This window comes from Dama dama, chromosome 8, assembly GCF_033118175.1.
Source record: "Dama dama isolate Ldn47 chromosome 8, ASM3311817v1, whole genome shotgun sequence".
NCBI classification, from domain to species: Eukaryota; Metazoa; Chordata; class Mammalia; order Artiodactyla; family Cervidae; genus Dama; species Dama dama.
Genome location: NC_083688.1, coordinates 36,017,017 through 36,044,284, shown reverse-complemented (window position 1 = coordinate 36,044,284; position 27,268 = coordinate 36,017,017). Strand labels below are relative to the sequence as shown.

The following is a 27,268-nucleotide window of genomic DNA, read 5'->3' as shown; positions in this document are numbered from 1 at the left end:
TCCATGAAATTTTTTAGGCAAGAATACTGAAGTGGGTTGCAATTTCCTATTCCAAGGGATCTTCCCAACTCAGGGATCAAACTCATGTCTCTTGCATCTCCTGCATTGGCAGATGGATTCTTTACCATTGTACCATCTAGGAAGCCCCTCTTTTATTAGACCTATTGTTAGATCTGTTTCCCTGGGATGGGTTATGCAATAATCTTTATAGACTATGATGATGAGGGAGACTCTTACAGATCCTTTCTAACTTCACATTTCCCTTTCTTTCTTTGGAGACTCATGGTTTGAAAAGTTATAAGCAAAGCACATTAATTTTCTTTTACCTCCAAACCCTATTTAGGACCCATGTCTTAATTCTTTTAGTATTTGCTCATTAAAAAACAGGTTGAGTTTAAAAATACAGGCAACAATAACAACAAAAAAATACAGGCAGCATATTTGACACCTTATGATGTCCTGTCTAATTTGAGTCCTGATTATGTATTTTTTTCTTCTCTTTTATTTATTTTATTTTATTTATCCAGTATAAGTTTACTGGATCATACCCTATAAAGATGTACTCTGATTAATTATTTAATACTCCTATTTTTTAACACCTAATGCCGTATGTATTGGAGAGGGACATGGCAACCCACTCCAGTATTCTCGCCTGGAGAAGCCTGTGGACAGAGGAGCCTGGTGGGTTACAGTCAGCAAATGGGTCACAGGGTTGCACAGTCAGACAAGACTGAGCAGCTAAGCACATCATCTGTATATGTAGATAGTGGTACCTCTGTACTACAGCTTGGGTTAAGTGAATGAAAGAGTGACAGACATGAATTAGTGACAGGCAAAGCACCGCAGGGAATGGATCACTCTAAACTAGAACTGGGTTTTATTCCTAGCATTTGGTTTCATTGCAATTAAATGTTGTCTTAAAATTCTGTCTGAAATGTTACAAATGTTTTACTAAAATGTGAATTATTGAAATATAATGCATGTGCAACCTCACTGATGGATGTATAAATAGTGAAGATGTAAATTAGAGAAAATACATGAAATTACAAAAATCAGGGCTATCTTTTTTGACGTAAACGATGTTTCTGTTAGTAAGACAAACTTTCTTATATTGCATTCTGTCTATATTAAAACATTTAATTTATCTGTAAAATAAGGACTGACTTAAGTGATTAATGTATAAAAGAAACTGAAATGACCTGAAATACATCTGAAGTATTTTCTGTTAATTCCTCACCACTGAAAATAAATTTGTGGTGGGATTTCAGCTTAAAGATTATTGCAGAAATATTTTTGTAAGGTGATACCTTAGCTTCATGATATCAGGTTTAAAAACTAGGAAACTGAGCTACAAACAAGTTTAGGTAAGATCAGTAGAACTTTGGGAGCCTAGGGGAATTATTTTAAGCCTAACATATTTAGAAATCTATGAAACAAATCTGCATTTTAGAATATTTTGTTTCAGTAAATTACTTGAAATTAAGTGTAAGTGATTGTATATGATATTAATTCATCTGTGTAGGATACCAGATTCTCTTCTCTTAGTCTCTACAAGCTCTGTGCTTAGAGTTGGGACCAATCTAAGATAAAATTCTTGCACAAAATTCTCATCTATTAACTTCATCCCTCAAATTTGTTCTCTTTTACTGAATTCCCTTTGCTGTGCGGGCAAAATCTTCACTCAACCATCACACCGTTACTCTAAAACATTCCTATGGGCATGATTTGTCTTCCAAGTAATGGTCTTTATTTTTGGAGGTCAATGATGAGATTAGGATATTGGAGTGAAAGTGTTTCTATCTACCACTTCTCAAAAAGAATGTTTTAGAAATGTCTCTTCTACCCTTTAACATTCACCACCTTTGAAACAAGCCAGAAAAACAGGATTGATTTCAAATTCAGACTTGGCATATTAGGTAAGCATAACTGCTTTACAGTATGCAGAATCATATTCAAGTAATTCTGTGTTTGCTAGATAAGAAATATCAGCAAGCCACTTGACCTTCACCAAGCCTGCTTATTTAGCTGTAAAATAGGGATAAGTAATAACTGCCTCAGAGTGAAAACCATGAAGGCCAAAATGTAGTTTAGGTGTATAGTAATGTACTAAATGGGCTTCCCAGGTGTCCCTAGTGGTAAAGAACCCACTTGTCAATGCAGGAGACATAAAAGATGTAGGTTCAATCCCAGGATTGGGAAGATCCCCTAGAGGAGGGCATGGCAACCCACTCCAGTATTCTTGCCTGAAAAATCCCATGGACAGAGGAGCCTGATGAGCTACAGTCCTTAGGATCACAGAGTCAGACATGACTGAAGTGACTCAGCATGCACACACACAATGTATTTAAATGGTAGTAGTTTATAGTATGGGGCTTCCCAGGTAGCTCGGTGGTAAAGAATTTGCCTGCCAAGCAGGAGACACAGTTTGGTCCTTGGATCTGGAAGTTCCCTTGGAGAAAGAAATGGAAACCCACTCCAGTATTCTTGCCTTGGAAATCCCATGGACAGATGAGCTTGGTGGGCTACAGTCCATGGGGTTGCAAACAGTTGGACACTAAACAGGAGAAGCAGTTCATATTATTATTTCTAACATTGTTAATTTATTGAAAAATTGAAATCAATTCCATAGAGTTATTTTGGAAACTACTGATGTATTTATTACACACAGCTTTTTTAATCATCTTTAAATGCCTATTTTAGTCCAATTGACTCTAATATTTGCTCATAGCTGGTTACTTCTCCCTTAATTTTAGAATTTATTTTTGAAGAATTTCACATGAGACTTTTTGTATATATTTAATATTTAATTGAAGAATTAGTTTCTAGGTCTCTAAAATATTAATGCCACTAATAAACTAAAATAATAAGCAAATAAAAATACTATAGTTAAGAGAATAATTTTTATTAGAAGTTTTGCAAAAAATAAATAGTGAACATAAAAATGATGATAAAAGCAGCTTAAGTGTACTCATAAGTATGCAGAAATGTGGACTGTTATTTTCCATAATGTTTACAATGCATTTAAGTACTCAGTTGCAGGATGTTTGCTTAGGCAGTATATAATTTCTCTTATCAGAGAGAAATTAGTTTCGCCCCTTTCAATAATATTACAGAATAATTTCAGACAGTGACAAAAAAAACATTTGTGTGCATGTTAAGTCACTTCAGTAATGTCCAACTCTTTGTGACCCTATGGACTGAAGCCTGCCAGGTTCTTCTGTCCATGGGATTCTCAAGGCAAGAATACTGGAGTGGGTTGCCATTTCCTCCTCCAGGGGATCTTCCCCACCTAGGGATTGAGACTGTGCCTCTTATGTCTCCTGCATTGGCAGGTGGATTCTTTAACACTAGTGCCATCTATTACTTCAGTAATATTCATTTGTAGGTTGTTAAGACAAAGACAAGTTATGCCATGATCAATGGCCTATCTGATACTGTAATATTTTCTAATATAAATAATAATGTCTTATTTATACACTTACAAGGTGTAACACCTTTAATGTTTATTATCCTATTTGATTTACATACATAGAAATCTTATGAAATAGGCAGGTATTATTAACCTAATTTTATAGACAAGGAGATGGAACACCAGGGAGAGTTTCACAGAGGGAACCAGGAAGGGGAGGGACTTCTAAGTCCAAATCCAATTCCCCACAGCCCCTCACTGACTCCCCCATCATCTCCATAACACTAGTCTTGAGAAATTTGAGATTTGGTGGGCTTAAAAAAAAACAGGGTTTTGACTATGCATAGGAGATTAATGTTAATGATTCAAGGACTGCTTATAAGGCAAATAGTACAGAAATAGGAAGTAAAATCAGTTATGGTTACTGTAGACAGGCACCAAGGCCGCAGTAAAGGAGAGAGGATGTCAAAGTGAGAATTGGGATTCAGACTGCACTTCAGGGCTGGTTAGTTTAGATAAGGGGAAGGAGAAGGAAGGAAGGGAACAAGGCCGGGAAAGGTTAAGCGGTGAGGGAGCTTGCTGGTGGGGATGCATGTAGGTGGTGACAGTGGGTGGGTGGTCTGCCCGGCGCTGAGAGGAGTCATTGTAGACAAGACTGGAAAGTCTTAATGGCCCTGGTGGTAAAGAGTTAGCCCTTTACCCTTTAGGCGATGGAAACATTTGGAGAACTCTGAATATAGGAGTAACTTGGTGAGGAGTCTTGTGAACAATTAATCTGAATGTGTGGCTTCCTATTTGGCACTAGTGGTAAAAGAAGATGCCTGCCGTGGGTTCGATCCCTGGGTTGGGAAAATCCCCTGGAGAAGGAAATGGCAACCCACTCTAGTATTCTTGCCTGGAGAATCCCATGGACAGATGAGCCTGTCTACGGCGGGCTACAGTCCATGGGGTCACAAAGAGTTGGACATGACTGAAGTGACTTAGGACGCATGCACAATCTGAATGTGAAGTGCTGGAGTGGAGAGGAACAGCAGAGATGAATATTAAAAGGAGAGATCTGTATCCATTTAAAGTACAGGATGGAAATATTCATTGACTTGATTTTCCAATTGCCACACATGCAAAAGTCATACATTGACATGCAATTGTATGAAAGTTGTACTTAGTAATCATATACAGGAATCTTTCATGCTAATCACATGTAGTTTTCCGGGAGTCTTAACAAAGATTTTGGATGGTGTGTATCTGGGGACTTCCCTGGCGGTTCAGACAGTAAAGACTGCCTGCAATGAAGGCCATGCAAATATGACCCCTGGGTTGGGAAGATCCCCTGGAGAAGGGAATGGCCACCCACTCCAGTACTCTTGCCTGGAGAATTCTATGGACAGGATCCTGGCAGGCTCCTGTCTATGGGGTTGCAAGGAGGTGGACACGACTGAGTGACCAGTGTGCCTGTGCGTGTGTGTGTACCTGGAAAGTCAGGACGAAATCCGTTTATCTCTCTGTGGCATAACTTAATATTCTCCATTGATGGGAATAATGAAAATATCACGATCATGTTCCGCATTTTTGGTAAGGAAATGGAGGCAGTAGTATTAGCACAGTTGTTCATCATCCAGTAGCTGATATTTGAGGGCATATTTTTCAGGCATGTGGTGGCTGCATCATATCAGTTGGCGGCCAGATTCCAAACAACCTGGCGGTCCCCCTGTACAAGAATGGCGTCAAGATCATGGGCACGAGCCCTCTGCAGATTGACAGGGCTGAGGATCGCTCCATCTTCTCAGCTGTCTTGGATGAGCTGAAGGTGGCTCAGGCACCGTGGAAAGCTGTCAACACTTTGGTAAGAAGAGAACCACATGTATGTTTTTAACATTTCCCTTTGAAAAGTCATGACCTGAATGCTAGCTCCTGTGGATGTTAACTGCACAGCAGATAGAATACACTATACTGAGTGAATTTGCTTTTTAAAGTCACTGTATTTCCATGATTGCAGTTAAATGCGGGTTATAAATTGATAGGAGTAGTCCCATTAAGATTCCGATAATGAAAAGAAGTTCACACTATTTTTGAACTAGATTTGATATTTAGAATTAGAAACTAGAAATTTTATGTATTTCTGTGTCCAATTTACATTTTAATGGTGTCTTTTGAGAGGAAGAATAAAAGGAGTTGAGTTACCACTTGTTCTAACGATACCATTCTGCATTTTTATTGACTATTTTACACCATTCATGCATTTTTGTTGTTGTTTCTGTTAATTAGAATGAGGCAGTGGAATTTGCGAAGTCTGTGGGCTACCCCTGCTTGTTGAGACCTTCCTATGTCTTGAGGTAATATATTGTGTTCTAAAGCAATTATTTAAAAATAGGAGATACCAAACTGCATTCTGTGTGCTAGGAGCACTAGGCTTTGAAGTGTAGTAATTTGAAAATCCATCGATAATCCCCACGCCAACACAGCTAGGGTGAAGAGCTGGGCACTATTCCTCAGCGTAGTGCTTTTCCTTATGGGACTGACAACTGTGTCTCCAGTCCTACATCTTAGAAGCTAGGCTTCTGCCCTCTTCTTGCCAAGAAAAGTGAGGATACCTTTACATTAGAGAAGAGGATAATTTAAAAAACCGAAGAGCAAAAGCAAAACAAGATTGGGGTGTCTCTCACCAGCGTCTGTTTTCTGATCCTCAGAAATGAAAGTTAATCTTTGACTCTTGTCATCTCCTTCCAATAGTGCTGGTGGTTTGAATATTGTGGGGTTCTTTTTAAGATCAGAATTTTTAATAAGGGAATTATAACATTGGAGGACATGGACAGTGTCTTTTATAATAAACTTGGAAACTAAGCTTTACCATCAAAGGAGAAGTCGTCACTTGTTACTTATTTTCTTCAGATGTTACCACATGTGAGGAACAATTTCAGTGAACAAGGGATAATAAGAGAAGCGTAATTTGCTGTGCACAATTTGAAAGTGTAAATGGAATTGGAGATGGGATCCTTTAAAATAATGAAAAATTTCAAATGAGGTGGAAAACTTTCCCGTTTATTTAAATGACATTTTGTGTAAACCGCATTCTGATAATACTACTTCTCTGAGGAATTAATGTAAGTTAATTTCAACAACACAGACATTTAAGGAGGATTGCAGAAAGCAACTCTGACTTCTGTGCTTCTTCTCATCATTTCAGTCCATATCTTTTAGTTTCTTAGGCTGTGAATTATCAACATTATTATTACCTTAGCCTTCTTGCCTTAAATAGATGAAGAAATTGAAAGCTCTTTATGCATAAAATTTGCAGTATAGTAGAAAAGGTAAGGCAAATGCTACTTTTTTAAAGGGAAGTAGAAAGTGATATTTTTCTTCCTTATGGCTTCCCTTCCTCCTAGTCTTCCTTCTTTCCTCCCCTCTTATCCCATTCTGCAAATGCCAGCTTTCCAAATAAATTGATTTCAGATAGTATTCTTTCTCAAGAATTTGAAAGGACATGGTTGAATACATTTCAGTCAGATACTGTACATTACATTAGCAAGTGTTACTAAAAAAAATTGATTCTTTTGTAACCTAGCTAAGATAGTGGAATGACCTGCTTTGACAGCATATTTGTGGATTAAAACCTGCTGCAGGTAGTGAACTCTGAAGATAAAAGTTTAGAAAACTATGTCCTGGCAGGGATCTTGTTACAGTTTTCAGTGTTACCTGGAACCAGAAGAGAGTTAAAACAATAAAGAGAAAGGATGAACCTTGAGAATGTGTCATCTCTAAGACCTACCATTGTTCTCTTTGGGCATTGTCACAGTTCTCACCCCCTTCCCCCATCCCCAACCTGAGGGACTTTTTACTTTGGTTGATTGTCCTGTTGATTATATAAAGTTTCAATGCAGAAAGAGACACCTTCTTAGTTAGCGTAAATTGGAACTAGAGTTTGCCTGGAACTACTCTGAGAAGCAATCGTGTCTAGCATATTTTACTTCTGAAGTGGTGAAAGAAACTGACCCCTTTGTTTTTGTTTTTTTCCCCTTCTCACTCAGTGGGTCTGCCATGAATGTGGTGTTCTCCGAGGATGAGATGAAAAAATTCCTAGAGGAGGCCACTAGAGTCTCTCAGGTAGCGTCCTGTTTCCTCTTGGTGACTTTTACCTCTTCTGTTAATTGCTACTTGTTTTATATGCTGTTTTTCTTTGCACAGGATGTTTTTCCTTTTTTTGCTTCTACCCATTATTCTACTAAATACAGAAATGAGAAAACGCAAATGCATTTAATTATATTTGGATCCTTGGGGTTAATGGAAGAAGGGGAAGACCAGTGAATATTTTATCATAATAGAGTTTTATACAATTTTAGTCTCCAGGAGCAAGGCTGAATAAGCATGAACTTTGTCTGTTCACGAGTTAGATGCTGGTCACGTTACCCATGGGATTTCCAGCCTTACGGGCAGCCCAACCATGGTCATCATGAACAAGTGAAGGCTTCCCTGATTTTTAATTCTCATACCTGGGGAGATGTTCTTTGCCTTAGTCAACCCTGCAACTTTAACAGTAAATCCCCTCACTCACCTATTGATTTTTCTTATTCTGGTACATTCCATTTGTAAGTTAATGAAAATGTTTATAATTTTCTGGCCACTCAACCACCTTCCTCCACTGCCCCCAGCTTTTACTTTCTCCTTCGGCGTTACCTCAGTGTGATCCATTTAAGATTTACCCAGTGGGGTTATTGATCTGCAGACCTCATACTGTAGAGGATAAAAGTAAGGTTTTCTTTTTAAAAGCTTTCAAAAGCTAGTTGGGGCTAAAAGAAAAAAAGGAGAGAGAGAGAAAGCACAACTCATAGAGAAGAGTTTGATGTTAGGCAAGTGGAGTTTGGAGGGAGCCAAGAAGTGAAATCAGAGGCACTTCAAAGAGGAATAAAGAGTGTGGATAGTCCCGCGCACATGAAGCAGGGCTTCCTCTCTGTGTGGTAGCTGCTCCCCATAGAAATTTGTTCAGTGTAAAGAGTGGATAACGATAAAGAGTGAGGAGAGACAAAGAGTAAAAAAAAAAAAAAGCAACCAAGTGGATTTTGAATTCACTTTTGTGTGAAAGTTAGATAGCGGAGGAGGGACTCTCTCCAACGGGCCAGGTTTCATTAATGTGTTCTGAAGTCAGACATGGTCCTCTTTATTGCACTCCCTGAGAGGGATCCTGCACCTCTCATGGTTTGAGAAAGCAGCAGCTACACGCAGCTGGTCTCATGTGAGTGATGAGGCAGGTTTTCTCTGTCTGGGATATTGGATTTCATAGGCCCTCTATTTGGTAGAATATTTTTAAAATATTTTTTTTTTCTGCTACATATGGATAGAATCCTAACAGGCCCAAAGTTGCATATAGAGATGTCCTAATGGAGTACTAGGTTGAGGTCTTCCATTAAACTACAGCAGGACCTGGGATTCTCGATTCAGTGAACTTAGAATAAAACTAGCACTCATTATGACCTGCTATGTAGGGCTTTCCTGGTGGCTCAGATGGTAAAGAATCTGCCTGCAATGCAGGAGACCCAGGTTCGATGAGCTATCTTGTATCCATTCATATTTAGCACCTGCTATATAATGGCAGTATTCTCAGAATCAGGATTACATTCATGAAAAGAGAGTCTCTGTACTCAAGGATGACTCTGTTTATTAGGAACATAAGATATCAAATAATTATAATTAAATATGATGAGCAAAAATACATGATGTTGAGGGAAAGTATAAAAGAATTGGGGGCCAGTCCCTGAAGAAGGACTTTTAATTTGGTTCAGAATTGTTGATTCAGAAATAAAAGGTTTACATCATGGGTATGAAGGAAGAAAGGATAGCGAGTATAAAGGCCTGAAGCTGAGAAAGGGCATGAAGTTTCTAGAAACTGATAAAGCACTCACTTATATGGCTAGGATGCCAAACATGGTAGGAAGTGTTAATTATAATGGTGATAGAGTAGAAAGTGAAGGAGCATATAGAGAGAAACTTGTTGGTCATTGAGTTTAGATTTTAGTCATATTTTCTGAATACTGAATCACTGTGCTATACACCTGAAACTAATGCAACAGTGTGAATCAATTATGCTTCCACTTTTAAAAAGGAGCAACTGAAAGTTTAAGAAAACTTTCTCTTCTGCAGTACAGAGAGTGAAATAAATCTGGGACAAGACTGAATTCATGGAAAGAGGTTAGGAGGCTATTGTGAAGCTCAGGGTAGAGATGACAGTGCCTTGGATCAGAATGCTGATAGTAGGGCTTCCCTGGTGGCTCAGTGGTAAAGAATCCACCTGCCAGGGAAGGAGACACAGGTTCAGTCCCTGTTCCGGGGAGATCCCATATGCTGTGAAGCAGCTAAGTCCATGCATCACAGCTATTGGTCCTGTGCTCCGGATCTGGGAGTTGTAACTACTGAGACTTCTTGCTGCAACTGTTGAAACCTTCACACCCTAGAGCCCTTGTTCTGCCACAAGAGAAGTCACCGCAGTGAGAAGCCCATGCACCGCAACTGGAGAGTAACCCCCACTTGCTGCAACTAGAGAAAAGCCCTTGCAGCAATGAAGACCTGGCACACCCCAAAATAAATAAATAAATGCAAGTATATATATATAAAAGAATAATGAGAGTAAAAGGGCCTCCCTAGTAGTCCAGTGGTTAAGACTCTGTACTTCCAAGACAAGGGGTGCAGGTATGATCCTTGGTTGGGGAACTAAGATCCCACATGCCGTGTGTTGGGGCAAGAAAAGAAAAAAAAGATCAGTGATAGTACAGATGGAGGGAAGGGCATGTGTTCTAGAAATATTGAGGATGTGCATTCAGGATGTGAACAGATGGAGTTGGAGGGTGAAGAGAGGATAAGGGATGATTCCTGAGTTTCTGCCTTAGACAACTGGATGGACAGAGGCACCGTTTATTGAAACAAGGAACATTTAAGGAGAGATTTTAGAGGGGAAAATCATATTTAATTTTTGACCTTTTGAATATGTGGTGCCTGTGAAGAGTTCAGATAGAGATGTTTTGAAAGGAGAGAGTTATATAGACTTGAAATTGAGGGTCAAGCTAAAGAGAGAGAGATAAATATAGATTTGGAAGTCAATAGCATATTATTGTAACTGAAGTTTTAAGATTGGAAGCAGTCACTGGGGAGAGTATAGAGGAAAAGTAACAGTTAAGAGATGAAAAGAATACTGGCATTTGAGGACTGAGTAGGGAAGAAAGAACCATGGAGTCTGAGAAAGAAACATGAAAATGTGATCATGGATACCTAAGGAAGAAAGTGCTTTAAGACAGCCAACTGCTGAAAAGTTGAAATTTATTAAGAAATCTTCTCCCTCAACATAGTAAGCAGAGAAGGCAATGGCAACCCACTCCAGTACTCTTGCCTGGAAAATGCCATGGACTGAGGAGCCTGGTAGGCTGCAATCCATGGGGTCGCTAAGAATCAGACACGACTGAACGGCTTCACTTTCACTTTTCACTTTCATGCATTGGAGAAGGAAGCGGCAACCCGCTCCAGTGTTCTTGCCTGGAGAATCCCAGGGACGGAGGAGCCTGGTGGGCTGCCGTCTATGGGGTCGCACAGAGTCAGACACGACTGAAGCGACTTAGCAGCAGCAGCAGCAACATAGTAAGGGCTATTTATAAATGTGTTTAATTGGTCAAGATGGAGAATGATGTTGTTGCCCTTCTCAGATCCTTTCCCTGTGGGAGCACCCATCCCCCAGCTGCTGTGATGGCTGCTGATACCTCCCGGCTACGTTTCTCAGGATAACTTGTCATTGTTTAGTTGCTAAGTCATGTCTGATTCTTAGTGACCCCATGGACTGTAGCCCACCGGGCTCCTCTGTCCTTGAAATTTCCCAGGCAAGAATACTGGAGTGGGTTGCCATTTCCTGCTCCAGGAGCTCTTTCTGACCCAGGGATCAAACTCACCTCTTCTGCACTGGCAGGTAGCTTCTTAACCACTGTGCCCCTCAGGATAACTATTCTCAGTCAAATGGGAGCTTCTGGCACCAGGAAGCAAGACCCCTCACCTCACCACCACCCTCAAGCCCTGGACAGTGACTGCCCTTTGCTTCAAGTTAGGACTTAACTTTGTGCTGTAACTCAGAACTCCCTGTGGGGTAAAGCTGAATCCAGTCCCCATTGACCCCACAAACTACTTAGTTTTTTTCCCTGTGTCCCATCCTGCTTTTCTCAATCCTTTAATAAATCACTTGAACAAGAACCCCTGTCTTAGACTTGGCTAGAGAAACTAAGGCAACTATTGAACTTTATCTCTTCTTTTTTGCAGTTATATTGTTATCATTATATATTTTGTGGAAAATTCCCACAAAGGTCCCAATACAGCTCTACCACACCTGCGAACACTAAATATTCAATATTTTAAAAAGAAGGAACAGAGATTAAAAAGTTTGTGTGTGTGTGTGGCTAATCAACAGTTTAATGCCTAATAGGCTTTTGAAGAAAAGGGAGTGGGGAAAGTTTCTTCATTTAGCAATAAATTTAACAAGGGAACAGCTTATTTATGGCATAAGATATGGGTTATTTTGAATTTTTCACTAAATTACATTTTATTTAAAGTGTTCTGCTAAAGGAGATAAGATATATTAAATTCAACACACCTGCAAAAGATGATGAACTCCATGATAGTGGGCAAAAGGGGTTTGTGTTCAGAACAAAGAGAGATGTTTAGAGAAGGCTTCAGGGAGGAGGTGGTATTGGAGCCAGGCCTTGAAGGATGGGTTGAAATTTGAAAGATGAAGTGAGGAGAGAAGCTGGTGTACACTGGGGGAGCAGAGGCATGGAGATAGGTGAAGGCAGGTTTTAACAGGAAAACAGCAAGTGTGCAGTGTGCTAGGGTCCCGCGCAAGGAGGGGAAGAGATGTTTAAACTCCGGAGGTCTTCATTCGACCACTTCATTTAGTTTGGAAAAAGCACGTAGTGATTGGGCTGTGGAGGGCATTGCAGTACTGCTGTGGAGAAACTGAGTGTGGAAAGAAGTTCAAGAATATTAAGGAGTCTGAAACAGCTGAGAAAGGAAGACCATTTTAAGATTAATAGAGAAGAATGTTTGATTTTGCAGTTGCAAATGTCATATTGTAGAAGTGATTTAAAGCATGCCAATTTCAGGTAAATAATTCCTTCTTTGGTGTAACAAAACTGAAACAAAATACTTCTCTCCTAAGTGCATTCTCAATTCTCATGTAGAGAAGTGATTGAGGAAATTGTAGTGATTGGAAAAGATGTGTAGGAAGAGAAAAAAATACCTGAACCAAAAACTGATATAAATAAAATAGAGAGGTATTTATAATTCTGGAGACAAGAAAAGGAACCCCATTCTGCCCTCTCCTTTGCTTCCTTTTTTTCTCTAACTCACCTAGAATCTACATTTGAAATTTCAAAACTCATGTTCAATTCACTGAGGACTCAAAATTGGAGGAAGATTTCCTCTTCCTCACTGTAAGCAGAGAGTGACCTAGTTCTTACCAAACAAATTAGCTAATGAGTTTGGGCTGTGTGTTGAGCAGTTTTTTTTCCAAGTATTGCCCAAGTATTGACTTAAGGTACATGATTTACTTGACACTTTACATAAAATTTCAGCTAAAGGTTCTACCCCTCTGTTTTCCTTGATGACAGGAACACCCAGTGGTGCTGACAAAATTTATTGAGGGGGCCCGGGAAGTGGAAATGGATGCTGTTGGCAAAGATGGACGAGTAAGTGTTTTATCACCGCCCACTTCCCCCATCCCTGCCTTCCCATCAACTTTTTCCCTTGGGAATTTAGACACACAGCACAGATTAGAGCTCACAATTTCTACAAAATAGGTCTCTAATAATAATGGACAAGCTTCTCAGTCCAAAAAGTGTTCAAATTCACTGACAATTCAGTTGTGTCATAGGTATCATTTCTTCTGCTTTTCATGTTGCTAGAATTTCTCTTTGATGATATTCAAAATTAGTTATCATCCTGTACTCATTCTTCTTGAATAGATTTTCTCTCTAATTTTCCTTCGTCTGTGGGTTTGCTTTTATGTTTCAGTGGATATCATAAAAAAATCTGATACTTTTCTTTCCGAAGTTCCTAACTGAATCCCTACTTCTTCATCTCTCTTGATTTTCCACCCTCCCGCTTTTTACTGGGTTAATAAAGAAAAAACTAAACAGAGCTAATGGATAAAGATAATAATATAAAATTGACTTACCATATCACATCTGGTATCACTAATACAATCAATGTCTCTGACTTCAGGGAGAAATGAAAGTATGTAGAATGCTTTTCTTTAGTTTTAAGGTTGTACTAGTGAGGCATTTATTACTTATCTTGAAACAGAGAAACTTATATTTTAGAGTCCATGTCATTCTATTTGCTTTAAGGAAATAAAATGGATTTTATCTTGGACTTAATCTTCTACTTTACACTCTACTGAAAATTATGAAGTTTTTTTCTGTTTGTTTTTGTCTTCCAGATTAACAGTTCAAAGTAGTGTTGTTAAAAAAAATATATTTATAGTAATGATGACCTCTTATATAATCTACAGATTAAGCACCCTTTTGTTGTTTAGTCATTAAGTCATGTTTGACTCTTTGTGACTCCATGGACTACAGCACTCCAGCCTTTACGTCCTTCATCATCTCCTTCAGTTCAGTTCAGTCGCTCAGTCGTGTCCAGCTCTTTGCGACCCCATGAACCGCAGCACGCCAGGCCTCCCTGTCCACCACCGACTCCCGGAGTCTACCTAAACCCATGTTCTTTGAGTCAATGATGCCATCCAACCATCTCATCCTCTGCCGTCCCCTTCTCCTCCTGCCCTCAATCTTTCCCAGCATCAAGGTCTTTTCAAATGAGTCAGCCCTTTGCATCAGGTGGCCAAAGTATTGGAGTTTCAGCTTCAGCATCAGTCCTTCCAATGAACACCCAGGACTGATCTCCTTTAGGATGGACTGGTTGGATCTCCTTGCAGTCCAAGGGACTCTCAAGAGTCTTCTCCAACACCACAGTTCAAAAGCATCAATTATATGGTGCTCTGCTTTCTTTATAGTCCAACTCTCACATCTATACATGACTGCAGGAAAAACCATAGCCTTGACTAGTGGACCTTTGTTGACAAAGTAATGCCTCTGCTTATTAATATGCTGTCTAGGTTGGTCATAACTTTCCTTCCAAGGAGTAAGCATCTTTTAATTTCATGGCTGCAATCACCATCTGCAGTGATTTTGGAGCCCAGAAAAATAAAGTCAGCCACTGTTTCCACTGTTTCCCCATCTATTTACCATGAAGTGACGGGACCAGATGCCATGATCTTAGTTTTCTGAATGTTGAGCTTTAAGCCAACTTTTTCACTCTCCTCTTTCACTTTCATCAAGAGGCTCTTTAGTTCTTCTTCACTTTCTGCCATGAAGGTGGTGTCATCTGCATATCTGAGGTTATTGATATTTCTCCCGGCAATCTTGATTCCAGCTTGTGCTTCCTCCAGCCCAGCATTTCTCATGATGTACTCTGCATATAAGTTAAATAAGCAGGGTGACAATATACAGCCTTGACGTACTCCTTTTCCTATTTGGAATCAGCCTGTTGTTCCATGTCCAGTTCTAACTGTTGCTTCCTGACCTGCATACAGGATTCTCAAGAGGCAGGTCAGGTGGTCTAGTATTCCCATCTCTTTCAGAATTTTCCACAGTTTATTATGATCCACACAGTCAAGGCTTTGGCATAGTCAATAAAGCAGAAATAGATGTTTTTCTGGAACTCTTTTGCTTTTTTGATGATCCAGCAGATGGGAATTTGATCTCTGGTTCCTCTGCCTTTTCAAAAACCAGCTTAAACATCTGGAAGTTCTCAGTTCATGTATTTCTGAAGCCTGGCTTGGAGAATTTTGAGCATTGCTTTACTAGCATGTGAGATGAGTGCAATTGTGCGGTAGTTTGAGCTTTCTTTGGCATTGCCTTTCTTTGGGATTGGAATGAAAACTGACCTTTTCCAGTCCTGGGGCCACTGCTGAGTTTTCCAAATTTGCTGGCATACTGAGTGCAGCACTTTCACAGCATCATCTTTCAGGATTTGAAATAGCTCAGGTGAAATTCCATCACTTCCACTAGCTTTGTTCATAGTGATGCTTCCTAAGGCCCATTTGACTTCATATTCCAAGATGTCTGGCTCTAGGTGAGTGATCATACCATCATGATTATCTGGATCATGAAGATCTTTTTTGTACAGTTCTTCTTTGTATTCTTGCCACCTCTTCTTAATATCTTCTGCTTCTGTTAGGTCCATATCATTTCTGTCCCTTATTGAGCCCGTCTGTGCATGAAATATTTGCTAAATCCATGTCCATTGAGTCAGTGATGCTATCTACCACCTCATCCTCTGCTGCCCTCCTCTCCCATTGCCTTCAGTCTTTCCCAGGATCAGGGTGTTTTCCAATGAGTCAGTTCTTCACATCAGGTGACCAAATTATTAGAACTTCAGCATCAGTCCTTACAATGAACATTCAGTGTTGTTTCCCTTTAGGATTTATTGGCTTGGTCTCCTTGCAGTCCAAGGGACTCTCAAGAGTCTTCTCCAGCACCACAGTTCGACAGCATCAATTTTTCAGTGCTCAACCTTCTTTATGGTCCAACTCTCACATCCATACATGATTACTGGAAAAAACAAACAAACATAGCTTTGACTATATGGACCTTTGTTGGCAAAGTGATGTCTTTGCTTTATAATATGCTGTCTCACTTTGTCTTAGTTTTCCTTCCAATCCCTGGAAAGTTGTCATTTGTTTTCTGTTTAACTCTTCTGGTTATACAAAACATTAAAAGATGCAATATGGTGTATATATATATATATATATAGTTTTTGCTTTTATTTCTTGGACTTTTAATATATTCCTTTTCTAAGGTATGCCTCCCTAGAATTTTCATCCCTGACCTCCTGACCCCCAGAGTTATGGAGCATATGTATAATCTTTTCCTCTTTTCAACATTTTACATATTTGAGACTGAGGTGTAAAATAAGAGGAATGTGACCATACCACTGTGGAAGTGGAGAATGTAAGACTGGCCTACATACATTTGTGTTTTTTCAAATATTGTGCTGGTGAAGTAATGCTGGTCTATTGGCCTTATTTAGTTCCAATTTGCTAGGATATGCTCTTTCCCTAAGCTTCTCTTAGATCTCAACATTGCTTATCATTCTGGATTCCTTCTTTTGAAAGTATTTCAGGTTATTCACATAATTTTTAAAGAGTCACACTCAGAAATGGACTTAGTACTCCAGACATGTTATGATGTTTTCAGAGCTCAATGGGACATAGTTGCTGTTCAGTGTCTCATTTGTGTCTGACTCTGACCTTCTGTACTGCAGCATGCCAGGGTTCCCTATCCTTCACTATCTCCTGGAGTTTGGTCAAACTTACGCCCATTTAGTCGGTGACACTATCCAACCATCTCATCCTCTGTTGTCCCCTTCTCCTCCTGCCCTCAGTCTTTCCTGGCATCAGGGTCTTTTTCAATCAGTCAGGTCTGCGCATCAGGTGGCCCAAGTATTGGAGCTTCAGCTTCAGCATCAGTCCTTCCAATGAATATTCAGGACTGATTTCCTTTAGGACTGACTGGTTTGGTCAGTGGGACATTGCCTGCCCATTTCTAGACAGTATAAAAATTTTGAGTGCTTACTCTACACTAAATATCATTCCAAACTCTGCACTCGTGTTCTCTATTATACTTACAAACATTCTATGAGGCAGATACCATTTTCATTCCTGTCTTATCAGCAACCAGGGATAAACATCTAAAGTACCTTGCCCAGGTCCCAGAACTCATAAGTGACAGCAGGAATGAAAGTGAAAGTGAAAAGTTGCTCAGTTGTATCTGACTCTTTGTGACCCCATACAGTCCATGGAATTCTCCAGGCCAGAATACTGGAGTGGGTAACCTTTCCCTTCTCCAGGGGATCTTCCCAACCCAAGGATCGAACCTAGGTCTCCTGCATTGCAGGTGGATTCTTTACCAGCTGAGCCACAAAGGAAGCCCAAGAACACTGGAGTGGGTAGCCTATCCCTTCTTCAGTGGATCTTCTTGACCCAGGAATTGAACCAGGGTCTCCTGCATTGCAGGCAGATTCTTCACCAACTGAGCTATCAGGGAAGCAACAACAGGAGTACTGGCACTCAGATGTCACTTTGCTTTAAGTCATCTGTGAATCTGACAAACAAATTTTCACTGTAACTTATTTAAGTCTTTTACAGTTACCCAATTATTCTCCCCTACTCTCAGCTTTATCATTTTCTGAAGATACACATACTGTTAACATTTAGGTTATAGTGACTGAGGCCATAAACTTTGCAATCTGACAGATAAGGGTTCAAATCCTGTCTTGGTCATATAGACACTTGTACTTGCATGATTTGTTCTTATATTGCCTCGATTTTCTTACCTTTAAAAGAGGACAAGAATATTTTCCTCTTGTTTTCCTTCTATCTTCGGGAAGATCCCCTGAAGGAGGAAATGTCAACCCACTCCAGTATTCTTGCCTGAAAAATCCCATGGACAGAGGGCCTGGCAAGCTACAGTCCATGGGGTTGCAAAGAGTCACACATGACTGAGTGACCAAACACGCACTCCCTCCTGTCTCAAATTTCCGTTTAAAGATCTCTTGTAGGTGGCAAATTAGCTCATTTGGCTATGGTGTGGAGGTGATAAGAATCCCTTGATCTTCAGATCTTACATTTTCTTTCGGATCTGCCTAAGTTATGACGTTTACCTAAGCTTGAATTCTCCTCTCCTGTCTTTTCTTTTCCAAAGTTTAAAACTTAACCTGGAAGGAAAGGACAAAGATGTCTCCAGTGCCACCAGAATGCTTTAGTTTCCTATCTATTCTTAAAAGTCGTTACAAGTTGGCTTGAAAGTTTAGTGTGAAAGTTTCAATTGCTCAGTCATGTCTGACTCTTTGAGACCCTGTGGACAGTAGCCCAACAAGTCTCCTCTGTCCACGGGGTTCTCTGGGCAAGAATACTGGAGTGGGTTGCTGTATCCTCCTCCAGGGGACTTTCCCAACCCAGGGATTGAACCCATGTCTCTTGTGTCTCCTACATTAGCAGTTGGGTTCTTTACCAGTAGTGCCATGAGTTGGCTTTTCCTAGCATTTATATCGATTCTAATCAATGAAATAGGGAGGTAAGCTCTCAGACACTCTCAGCTGCCCCACAGGGTGATCTGTCACTGAACAGAGAGGCTTGGTGAGGCTGCATGTGCGGTTCCTTCTGCCCCCTCTTTGGAGACTTAGCAAAGAAACTGCTCAATGCTGGAGGTATCTGTTAGAATTAAGGGGTTACGCCAGGCAGCAGCTTCATTGAAGAAGAGCTGACAACTCTTTCTCAAATCTTCTTTTGGTCAGGTCATCTCCCACGCCATTTCTGAACACGTGGAGGATGCAGGCGTCCACTCGGGGGATGCTACTCTGATGCTGCCCACACAAACCATCAGCCAAGGAGCCATTGAAAAGGTCATCATTTATAAATAAAGGTGGAAGAGGGGAAAAGATTAAGAGCAGTTTTTTAAGCTAAGTAGTAGGATAGGACATACACCAGGTAAAATTTAATTATGAAGGGGACTTCTTCCTCTGAGTTTGCTGTGTATTTTAAAGATAACAGCTTCCTTTTCTGCCCTTTAGAACTCTGGATTGTATTCTAGTGCAACAGTCCTCTAATTGTGCTTACAGTTACCACCTGGGGGACTTGTTAAAACATAGATTGTGGGACTCCATCCCCAGTTTTGATTCTGTAGTTCTGAGTCCCAGAATTTACATTTTTATCGAGTTCCCTTGTGATGCTATTCCTGCTGGTCTGGGGACTACATTTGAACAACTACTGCTGCAGATGATTCTAATATTTGAGCCACTTACAGGTGAGAAGCACCTAAAGTAATATTTCTCAGTTAGAAGTAGATATGCAGCAGTCACGTGAGAACCTTCTGGAACCGATGTTTTCACTGTCTACCTTTACTCTCACTCAAAAAGTACTTTAAGATATGTCTCTTCCAGTGCCTCTCTTGAAACTGCTACTTTAATGACCTTTCCAAGAATGATGATTCTGCCTCAGTATTCAATATGCATTGCTAGGTTTCATCTTAGAGACTGCCATCATAAATAAGTTGGGGATGTTCCTTTAGTCTTCAGGTATGTAAGGTGAGGATTAGCTTTTTAAATGAGACTTCCCAATAATCCTGCCATCAGAATCTCGGCAGCTTGTCTGGCTAGTTGCACATTGGGCTGGTTTCCAAAGGTCTTGCCTTGTTCTAGAATGTAAAGGTAGCAGGTTGCTTTGCAATAGCAGCAGCATGAAGGACCAATATCCTGGGATTTCAAATGTGCTTTAATTTTTCATATCGGAATAAATGATCTCAAAACTCCGATATTTTGAAGTGTGTCATGGACCCTGCTTCCTTTTGCAACTGATTGAGTTGCTGAACCGCAAAGGCATGTAAATCAGTGAGTGAGGAGCTGCTGATTCCAGCAGCCAGTGCCCTCTCTTCGCATGTGATCCTTCTGGCTCTGGTTGGATACAGGAATTCCTGTAGATGACACACGCCTCCCTGCAAGGGAACGTGCTTCCTTCTGACCATAATATCCACCCTTGCAGAGTCCAGGGCAAAAGAAAAGCACATAAAAGAAATCTCTCTGGTCTCTTTGCAGTACCATGTAATTTCAGGGCCTGTACTTCTCAGCAGGTAGGTCATTAGACTGATACAGAGTTTGGACTGCAGCTTTTGGTGCTGAAGCAACCAGACTGAAAAGATTCCATGTAGCCCTCAGAATGAAGCCAGAGTATATGATGGTAGGTAGATAGGGGCATTTGGCAGAAAGATAACCCTGTACAATTATTTGCTCTTTTCCCTGCTGTCCTGTTGTGAATATTTAGAACATTTAGTATAATTATTATTTTGTTAATAGAAACCTAAGAATGGCTTCTATTATTACTCCATTATTACTTCATTATTATTATTACTCCATTATTAGTGGAGATGTAGTTCTTTGTAAAGAGAAATGAAAGAAATCTAAATTTAAGATGTTGTACCTTTTTTGCTTGTTTTTAAACTGAGGAATGTTCTTTAGTACGGTATCATTGTCCTTTTGATCTAGGTGAAGGATGCTACCCGAAAGATCGCAAAGGCTTTTGCCATCTCTGGCCCATTCAACGTCCAGTTTCTTGTCAAAGGAAATGACGTCTTGGTAAGAAATGCCAAGCTGTTTGAGGGGACCCCACTGCTGTGTTAGGACCTGTTGGTTTATGTCGCTCTGTGAACACAGCCACAGCGCAGCCGAGACCCTGGCGGCTGAGTGTGTCTTAGTGTGGGGCGTTGCACAGCATATGATACCTGCGTTGTTTGAAAGCACTGGTCCTGGAGGCACTGATGTGCCAGTGACAGCCTTGTAAACACCCTGATCCACTGTAAAGAAGGTCATTGTCTGCCACCTACAGTACAGAGTAGATGGATGCAGTGACCATCATAATCTGCTCGGATTACTGTGGAATAGTCATAATTACATGCACTGGAGTTTTGCTTTATTCATTTCCTGGAAAAGAAAGCTCTTTTGGATACCATTTACCAATAAATAAACACAAAAAAATAAAAAAGAAAGAAAGAAATTTAAAAAATGTTAGGGTGATCAGGTTAGTCTAATGAATTTAATCTATTTAATGTAACTAATCAGTAACCAATATGGCTCCTCACTTACTATGCAAAGTTCTAAGGTGGCAACAAAGATGTATAGAACCCAGTTTTTGCTCTCAAAGATTCATAATTTAGTGAGAACTGGGAAGAAGATGAATTTATAGATAACTATAACATAAGTTAGAATATAATAGCTGCTGGCAGGAATGCACAAATAAAGTGATATTGGAGGCATAGAATAGGGAGAGCCTGTGTGTGTGCGCGCAGTGAGGGTGGGGGTCTGTGCCTACACGTGTGTGTGAGCATGTAATTGAGTGTCATATGCCTGCTTTGGGTGGATAATAAAATATTTCAAGGAAGATTTTGTAATTTGGGCTGGGTCTTAAGGAATGAATGACAAGTAAAGGAAGATAGAGAGGACAGTACACATACAACATCTATGGGAAAGTTCAGTGTGTTTTAGGAGATAGTGACCAGTTCAGTTTATCAAGATTATTTTTCCAGGGAAATCATGGGAAGTAAACTTGGAAAGAAACTGAGACCAGGAAAGTGGTACAAGATAACATAGAGGGCTATACTGAAGCAAGAGGATAGAAGGCTGTCAAGGACTAGACTTCACTCTCAGGGCCAGTAGAAATCCACTGAAGACTTTCCAGTAGGGATGTGGCACAATTTGAACTCTGCATAAAAACAAATCTGTCAAAAGCTTGTGGGGCTTCCCAGGTCGCGCTAGTGATAAAGAATTCGCCTGTCAATGCAGGAGCTGCAGAAGATGCAGGTTTGATTCCTGGGATTGGGAAGATCTCCTGGAGGAGGAAATGGCAACCCACTACACTATTCTTGCTGGGATAATGCCACAGACAGAGAAGCCTGGTGGGCTACAGTCCACGGTGTCACAAAGAGTCAGACACGATCGAACAACTAAGTATACAAGCACACATGTCAAGAGAGTGTGGGGATGGAATGGCAGAAAGGGGTGGGAAAGAGTCAGAGTTCAAAGATACTGACTGAAGGAAAGGAAAAGTGAAGTCGCTCAGGCATGTCCGATTCTTTGCAACCCCATGGACTGTAGCCCACCAGGCTCCTCTGTCCATGGGGTTTTTCAGGCAAGAATACTGGAGTGGGTTGCCACTTCCTTCTCCAGGGGATCTTCCTAACCCAGGGATTGAACCTGGGTCTCCCACATTGCAGGCAGATGCTTTACTATCTGAGCCACCATGGAACCAAAAAGGAAACCAGTTAGCAAAAGGATTGAAAGGAAACCAGTTAGCAAAAGTCTACTAGTGGCACACAGACGTAGAGAACAGATTTATGGACGTAGAGCCGGGGGTGAGGAAGGAGAGGATGAGATGTATGAATAGAGTAACATGGAAACTTATATTACCATATGTAAAATAGATAGCCAATGGGAATTTGTTGTATAACACAGGGAACTCAAACTGAGGCTTTATAACAACCTAGAAAGGTGAGATGGGGAGGGAGGTGAGTGGGAGGTTCAGTAGAGAGGGCACATATGTATACCTATGGCTGATTCATGTTGATGTTTGGAAGAAACCAACACAATTCTGTGAAGCAATTATCCTTAAATTAAAAAATTATTCAATTAAAAAATTAGTCTAAACAGATCGCCAGTCCAGGTTGGATGCATGAGACAAGTGCTCGGGGCTGGTGCACTGGGATGACCCAGAGGGATGGGATGGGGAGGGAGGTGGGAGGGGGGTTCAAGATGGGGAACACATGTAAATTCATGGCTGATTCATGTCAATGTATGGCAAAAACCACTATAATATTGTAAAATAATTAGCCTCAAACTAATAAAAATAAATGAAAAAAAAAATAAGTCTAACAGGGGGAGACAAGGAAAAGGCTGGCAAAGCAAGAGCTGGGCCCAAGTTGCAGGGAGCAGATGAATATTGTCATTGTCTCTCACCATCCTTTCTCTTCTTTTGAATTTTGTTATTTCTCCAGGTGATTGAGTGTAATCTGAGAGCTTCTCGATCCTTCCCCTTTGTTTCCAAGACACTTGGAATAGACTTCATTGATGTGGCCACCAAGGTGATGATTGGTGAGAACATTGATGAGAAACCCCTTCCAACACTGGAGCATCCCATAATTCCCGCCGATTATGTTGCAATAAAGGTATATTTTCAAAAATCTTAGCCATTTTTTAAGTTCCAAAGGAATTAAAGGAATAATTTTTCATCAAAAAATAATCTTAGGACTTCCCTGGTGGTCCAGTGATTAAGAACCTGCCCTCCAATGCAGGGGATGTGGGTTTGATCCCTGGTCCTAGAACCAGGGGCCCACCATGCCATGGGGCAAAAAAGACCCAGTATAGCCAAAAATAATAATTTTAAAAATAATCTTGATACTTTATGAACCTTCTAACTAGGGTGCTAGACTAGGGATTTATAATGTTTGCTTTGAATAATGCAATGCAGTTTCTCTATAGGCAACTTTATGTGTACTCTTGTGCATTTCAAAAATAGAAAAAAAAATTTAGAATTACATAACTTCAAAAACAACTAGCTGAGTGACATAAACTACATTTATGAAGGTGATGCTTAATGTTGCCAGTTTAATTGGTAAATAGAAATTCCAGGTATAACTTTTAGGATAAGGCTTGAATTATGCCAAGGCTTTCAGGAATGCATGAGTCTTGTAAAAAAAAGTGTTACCTTGTGGTGTTACTTAACTTTTTACTGCCTTGACCGCCTTTGCTTAGCTCCTATTTCTTTAGTGGTATAATTTTGTTGTAGTGGTACTGTGAGGGTAATGAAATTGATGGCACCTTTAAGAAGAATGACCAGGAAAATGTAAGGTTTGTTCACTAAATACAGGCCTGCCTTGGAGATATTGTCGGTTTGGTTCCAGACCACCACATTAATTCCACACTAATTTTTTGGCCTCTCAGTGCATATAAAAGTTATATTCACAGTATATTGTAGTTTGTTAAGTGTGCAATAGCATTATGTCTAGAGAAACAATGCACATACCTTAGTTAAAAACTTCTTTATTGCTCAAAAATACTAATTATCATCTGGGGCTTCAGTGAGTCATAATCTTTTTTCCATTAGTAATAACAATAAAATAGTAATAAAAAGTTTGAAATACTGTGAGAACTACCAAAATGTGACACACAGACAGAGTGATTAAATGCTGTTAGAAAAAATGGTGCCAAGAGACTTGGTTGATGTAGGGTTGCCATAGTATACAAACCTTCAATTTTTAAAAAATTCAGTATCTGTGAAGCACAATAAAACAAAGCATCATAAGACAAGAAATGCCTGTATATATTTGTATGTTTCAAATAACTTTATAATAAATCCATTGTGCTCCTCTAGCTGCCTCAGTATGCCCATGAACAGAGTATTTATAATTATGACCTTTAACTACCTTACTGGACAGTATGAGGATTAGTGAGATATTATGTAAATATATCTGAATTTTTTAGATAAAGTGCACAATGAAATTAATTTATATTGTAGAATATATTTGTGTGACATTTACATATTCTGGATGCCGTCAGAGTTTTCTGTTATATATACTAGTGACCTCAACCATAATTGTGTTACAATTGAGACTCTGACTTTTGACTTTTACAGTGGAAGTTTTAAGTTGAAGCTATAAATCAAAAAAATATTTTTTAATCTTATTTAAGTTAATAATTTAGGATTCCCTGGATTTTACAGTACACTGAGGTAGAATGTCACTTCTTATTTTAGGGTAGCATTTTATTCCTGGATGCTATGACACAACGTAAATTGTTAAATTTTCAGTGGGACTATATATACATAGGGTTTTATTGTTTGAAACCAGTAAGTAGAAGGACCCCCAAAGTATTTTTCCACTGGAGATTCTGTATATGAATTTCAAACTCATGTTTCTTTATTCTTAGACACAGGAATACACACACAAGTATATACATACATGTGTATGAAACAATTTCCAACTAGTAACAATACTGATGGATAGATGTGAATTTTTCAAAATGCACTGTCTTCTGGTTTACTTCTTTCCTAGTTATCCTTGTACATGAATCTTGATTTTTTTGTCAAATTACTTCTTCATAGTCAATCTTAATATTGTCCTAGTGAGGTGGGTAGATATCAGTGGTTGAGGTAGAGAGAGGCTGGAAGGCAGGAATATAATGTAATAATGACTAAGATGACCCAGTGAAATAACTCCAAGCTAGAATTCCCATAATGACTTAGAGGCATGCCCGGATCAAAGAAGGAATAGTTTAGGCTGGATAAATAGATATATGAAAGAAACAAAAATTTGAGTCTTAGTGAATTGCATTGATAAAATAAATGGAAAGAAAGCACTCCTATCTATGTTCTAATTCATATGAAAGTTCCGGGCAAAAGTATTCCAAGCAGAATATTTTTCAAAGCTTTTTAAGAGGTGTCAACAACAGCTTAATGTCTCAGAAGTCAGCTTGCAGACAGACATTTCTGGCAAGGTGGCTTGTTGTAAGTCCAAATGATCAGAACAAGAAGAAGGTTTCAAAAGACTACCAAGGAAAAAGTGTGTTTGAACTCTGTGTCTGGGGAGACCAATGCCCAGTAGACTTTGTTTGAAATCACTCCAGTAAGAATATGTGTAGGCCAGATTAGAAACATTGGCTTAGACTGGTCACTGGGGCCCTATTTACAGAAATAATTTGTGATTATTTAACCCAATTTTGGGCCAAAAGCTTAAGAAATTCTTGGAACACAGGTTTAAAGCTATTTTTCAAGTCAGATGCTTGGACCAAAGACTTTTTTTTATGTGTCTACCATAACCTAAATGAATCCTATGAGAGATGATTCACTAAATATATTTATCCTCCTTTATTCTTGTTATACCCTTCTTTCACATATTTTTCCTATCCATTATTTTGATAGGCTCCAATGTTTTCCTGGCCCCGGTTGAGAGATGCTGACCCCATTCTGCGATGTGAGATGGCTTCTACTGGAGAGGTAACTAGTTAATGATCCGTGAACACTTTCATTAAATCTACTTTGAAGTCTATGGTTTTATTATCAGAATATAGTAAAGTAAGTTAGTAAGTAGTAAGTGGGACACTTCTTTTGTGATCAGAATAACTCTCAAATGGCCTGGGAATTTTGAGCTAAGAAAAAATCCTTGAATTTTGTAGCCCAGACTCTAAATTCTCACTTATATTTCAACAGTTGACTATACTGCATGGGTTTCATTCATTTTTACATTACAAATTGAGAGCATCTTTCAAATATTTCTTTAGATGTCTAGGTAAATACCTTCCAGGTCTTTTTATTTTAGGGTTCTCAGGTCTCTCTGTAAAGCACCTCTCATCCCCTCTAATTTGCCTTGCTATTGTGAAATTATATCATTGAGCTTTTAATAGCAATATGTAGAATGAACGTACAACAGTAGAAAGATAATGGGGCCATAATATGGTGGGATCTGCAGGTATACGCAAAGTCCCAGAACCACTGTTTTTCAAAGCAACTGTAGCTGCCTGGGGATTATCTAAAAACTATAATGAGACTGACCACTGGATGTCCCTCTTCACTTGTGTTGGAGCCTTTGTCAGCTGGAGGTTTCTTTAAGAATGTGAAATGTGTTTCTTGTAGAAAGCTGTCAGATTCCAGAGAGTTCCCTACATGTCAGTGTCAGGACATTGTATGAATCACCTAGCCCTTGACAGACTTACTATACACAATCTTCAGATTCTCATCAGTGCACACCAGAGTGGCAACATCAGACCGGGAGGCATCATTGTTTCCTCTTGGTGTTGAGGAAAACCTGAGAGGGGAAAAGACTTAATTGCAACAAATATGTGATGTTTTATATGGTTGCCTGGTTACAAGAAAATTCTGTGATGAGAAGCCAAGTGAGACAGGAAGGGAGGCAGTGAGGAATAAATGGCTATCTTGTTTGTATTTGGACTGATGATTGCCTTCTCTTAGCATCTTTGCTGCTTCTGTTAATTTAATAGACGGGAAAACCTAACTCAAAGACAAGGGACGTAACGTCGAATTTCTCTGGCCTTTAAGGAGATCCTCTGATGTTCATCTTGATCCCATGGTCACTCAGTAGCAGGGCTGTTTTCAGCTAGCCTAGGATTCAGATCAGGGTGAGATCTGCTTTCCTTCATGCTGTTTTCTCTGGTATGGCAAATCTGTTTTCAGCGCCTGTGTCCATTCTGCCTCCAGACATACATTATTGGAGTTGTTGAAAT

At 39.7% G+C, this 27,268-nt stretch overlaps 1 protein-coding gene across 3 annotated transcripts in view; it reads left to right on the top strand.

Annotated features, from left to right (window-relative positions):
• The window catches only part of CPS1 (carbamoyl-phosphate synthase 1), a 193,325-nt gene that overhangs the window by 152,714 nt on the left and 13,343 nt on the right, over positions 1-27,268 (top strand). For all 3 annotated transcript variants that reach the window (XM_061148837.1, XM_061148838.1, XM_061148834.1), the window contains exons 27-34: positions 5,058-5,252; positions 5,675-5,742; positions 7,435-7,510; positions 13,039-13,116; positions 18,785-18,892; positions 20,528-20,617; positions 23,029-23,199; positions 25,950-26,024. In XM_061148837.1, coding sequence (XP_061004820.1) covers positions 5,058-5,252; positions 5,675-5,742; positions 7,435-7,510; positions 13,039-13,116; positions 18,785-18,892; positions 20,528-20,617; positions 23,029-23,199; positions 25,950-26,024 — 861 coding nt within the window. The remainder of the gene's footprint in view (positions 1-5,057; positions 5,253-5,674; positions 5,743-7,434; positions 7,511-13,038; positions 13,117-18,784; positions 18,893-20,527; positions 20,618-23,028; positions 23,200-25,949; positions 26,025-27,268) is intronic.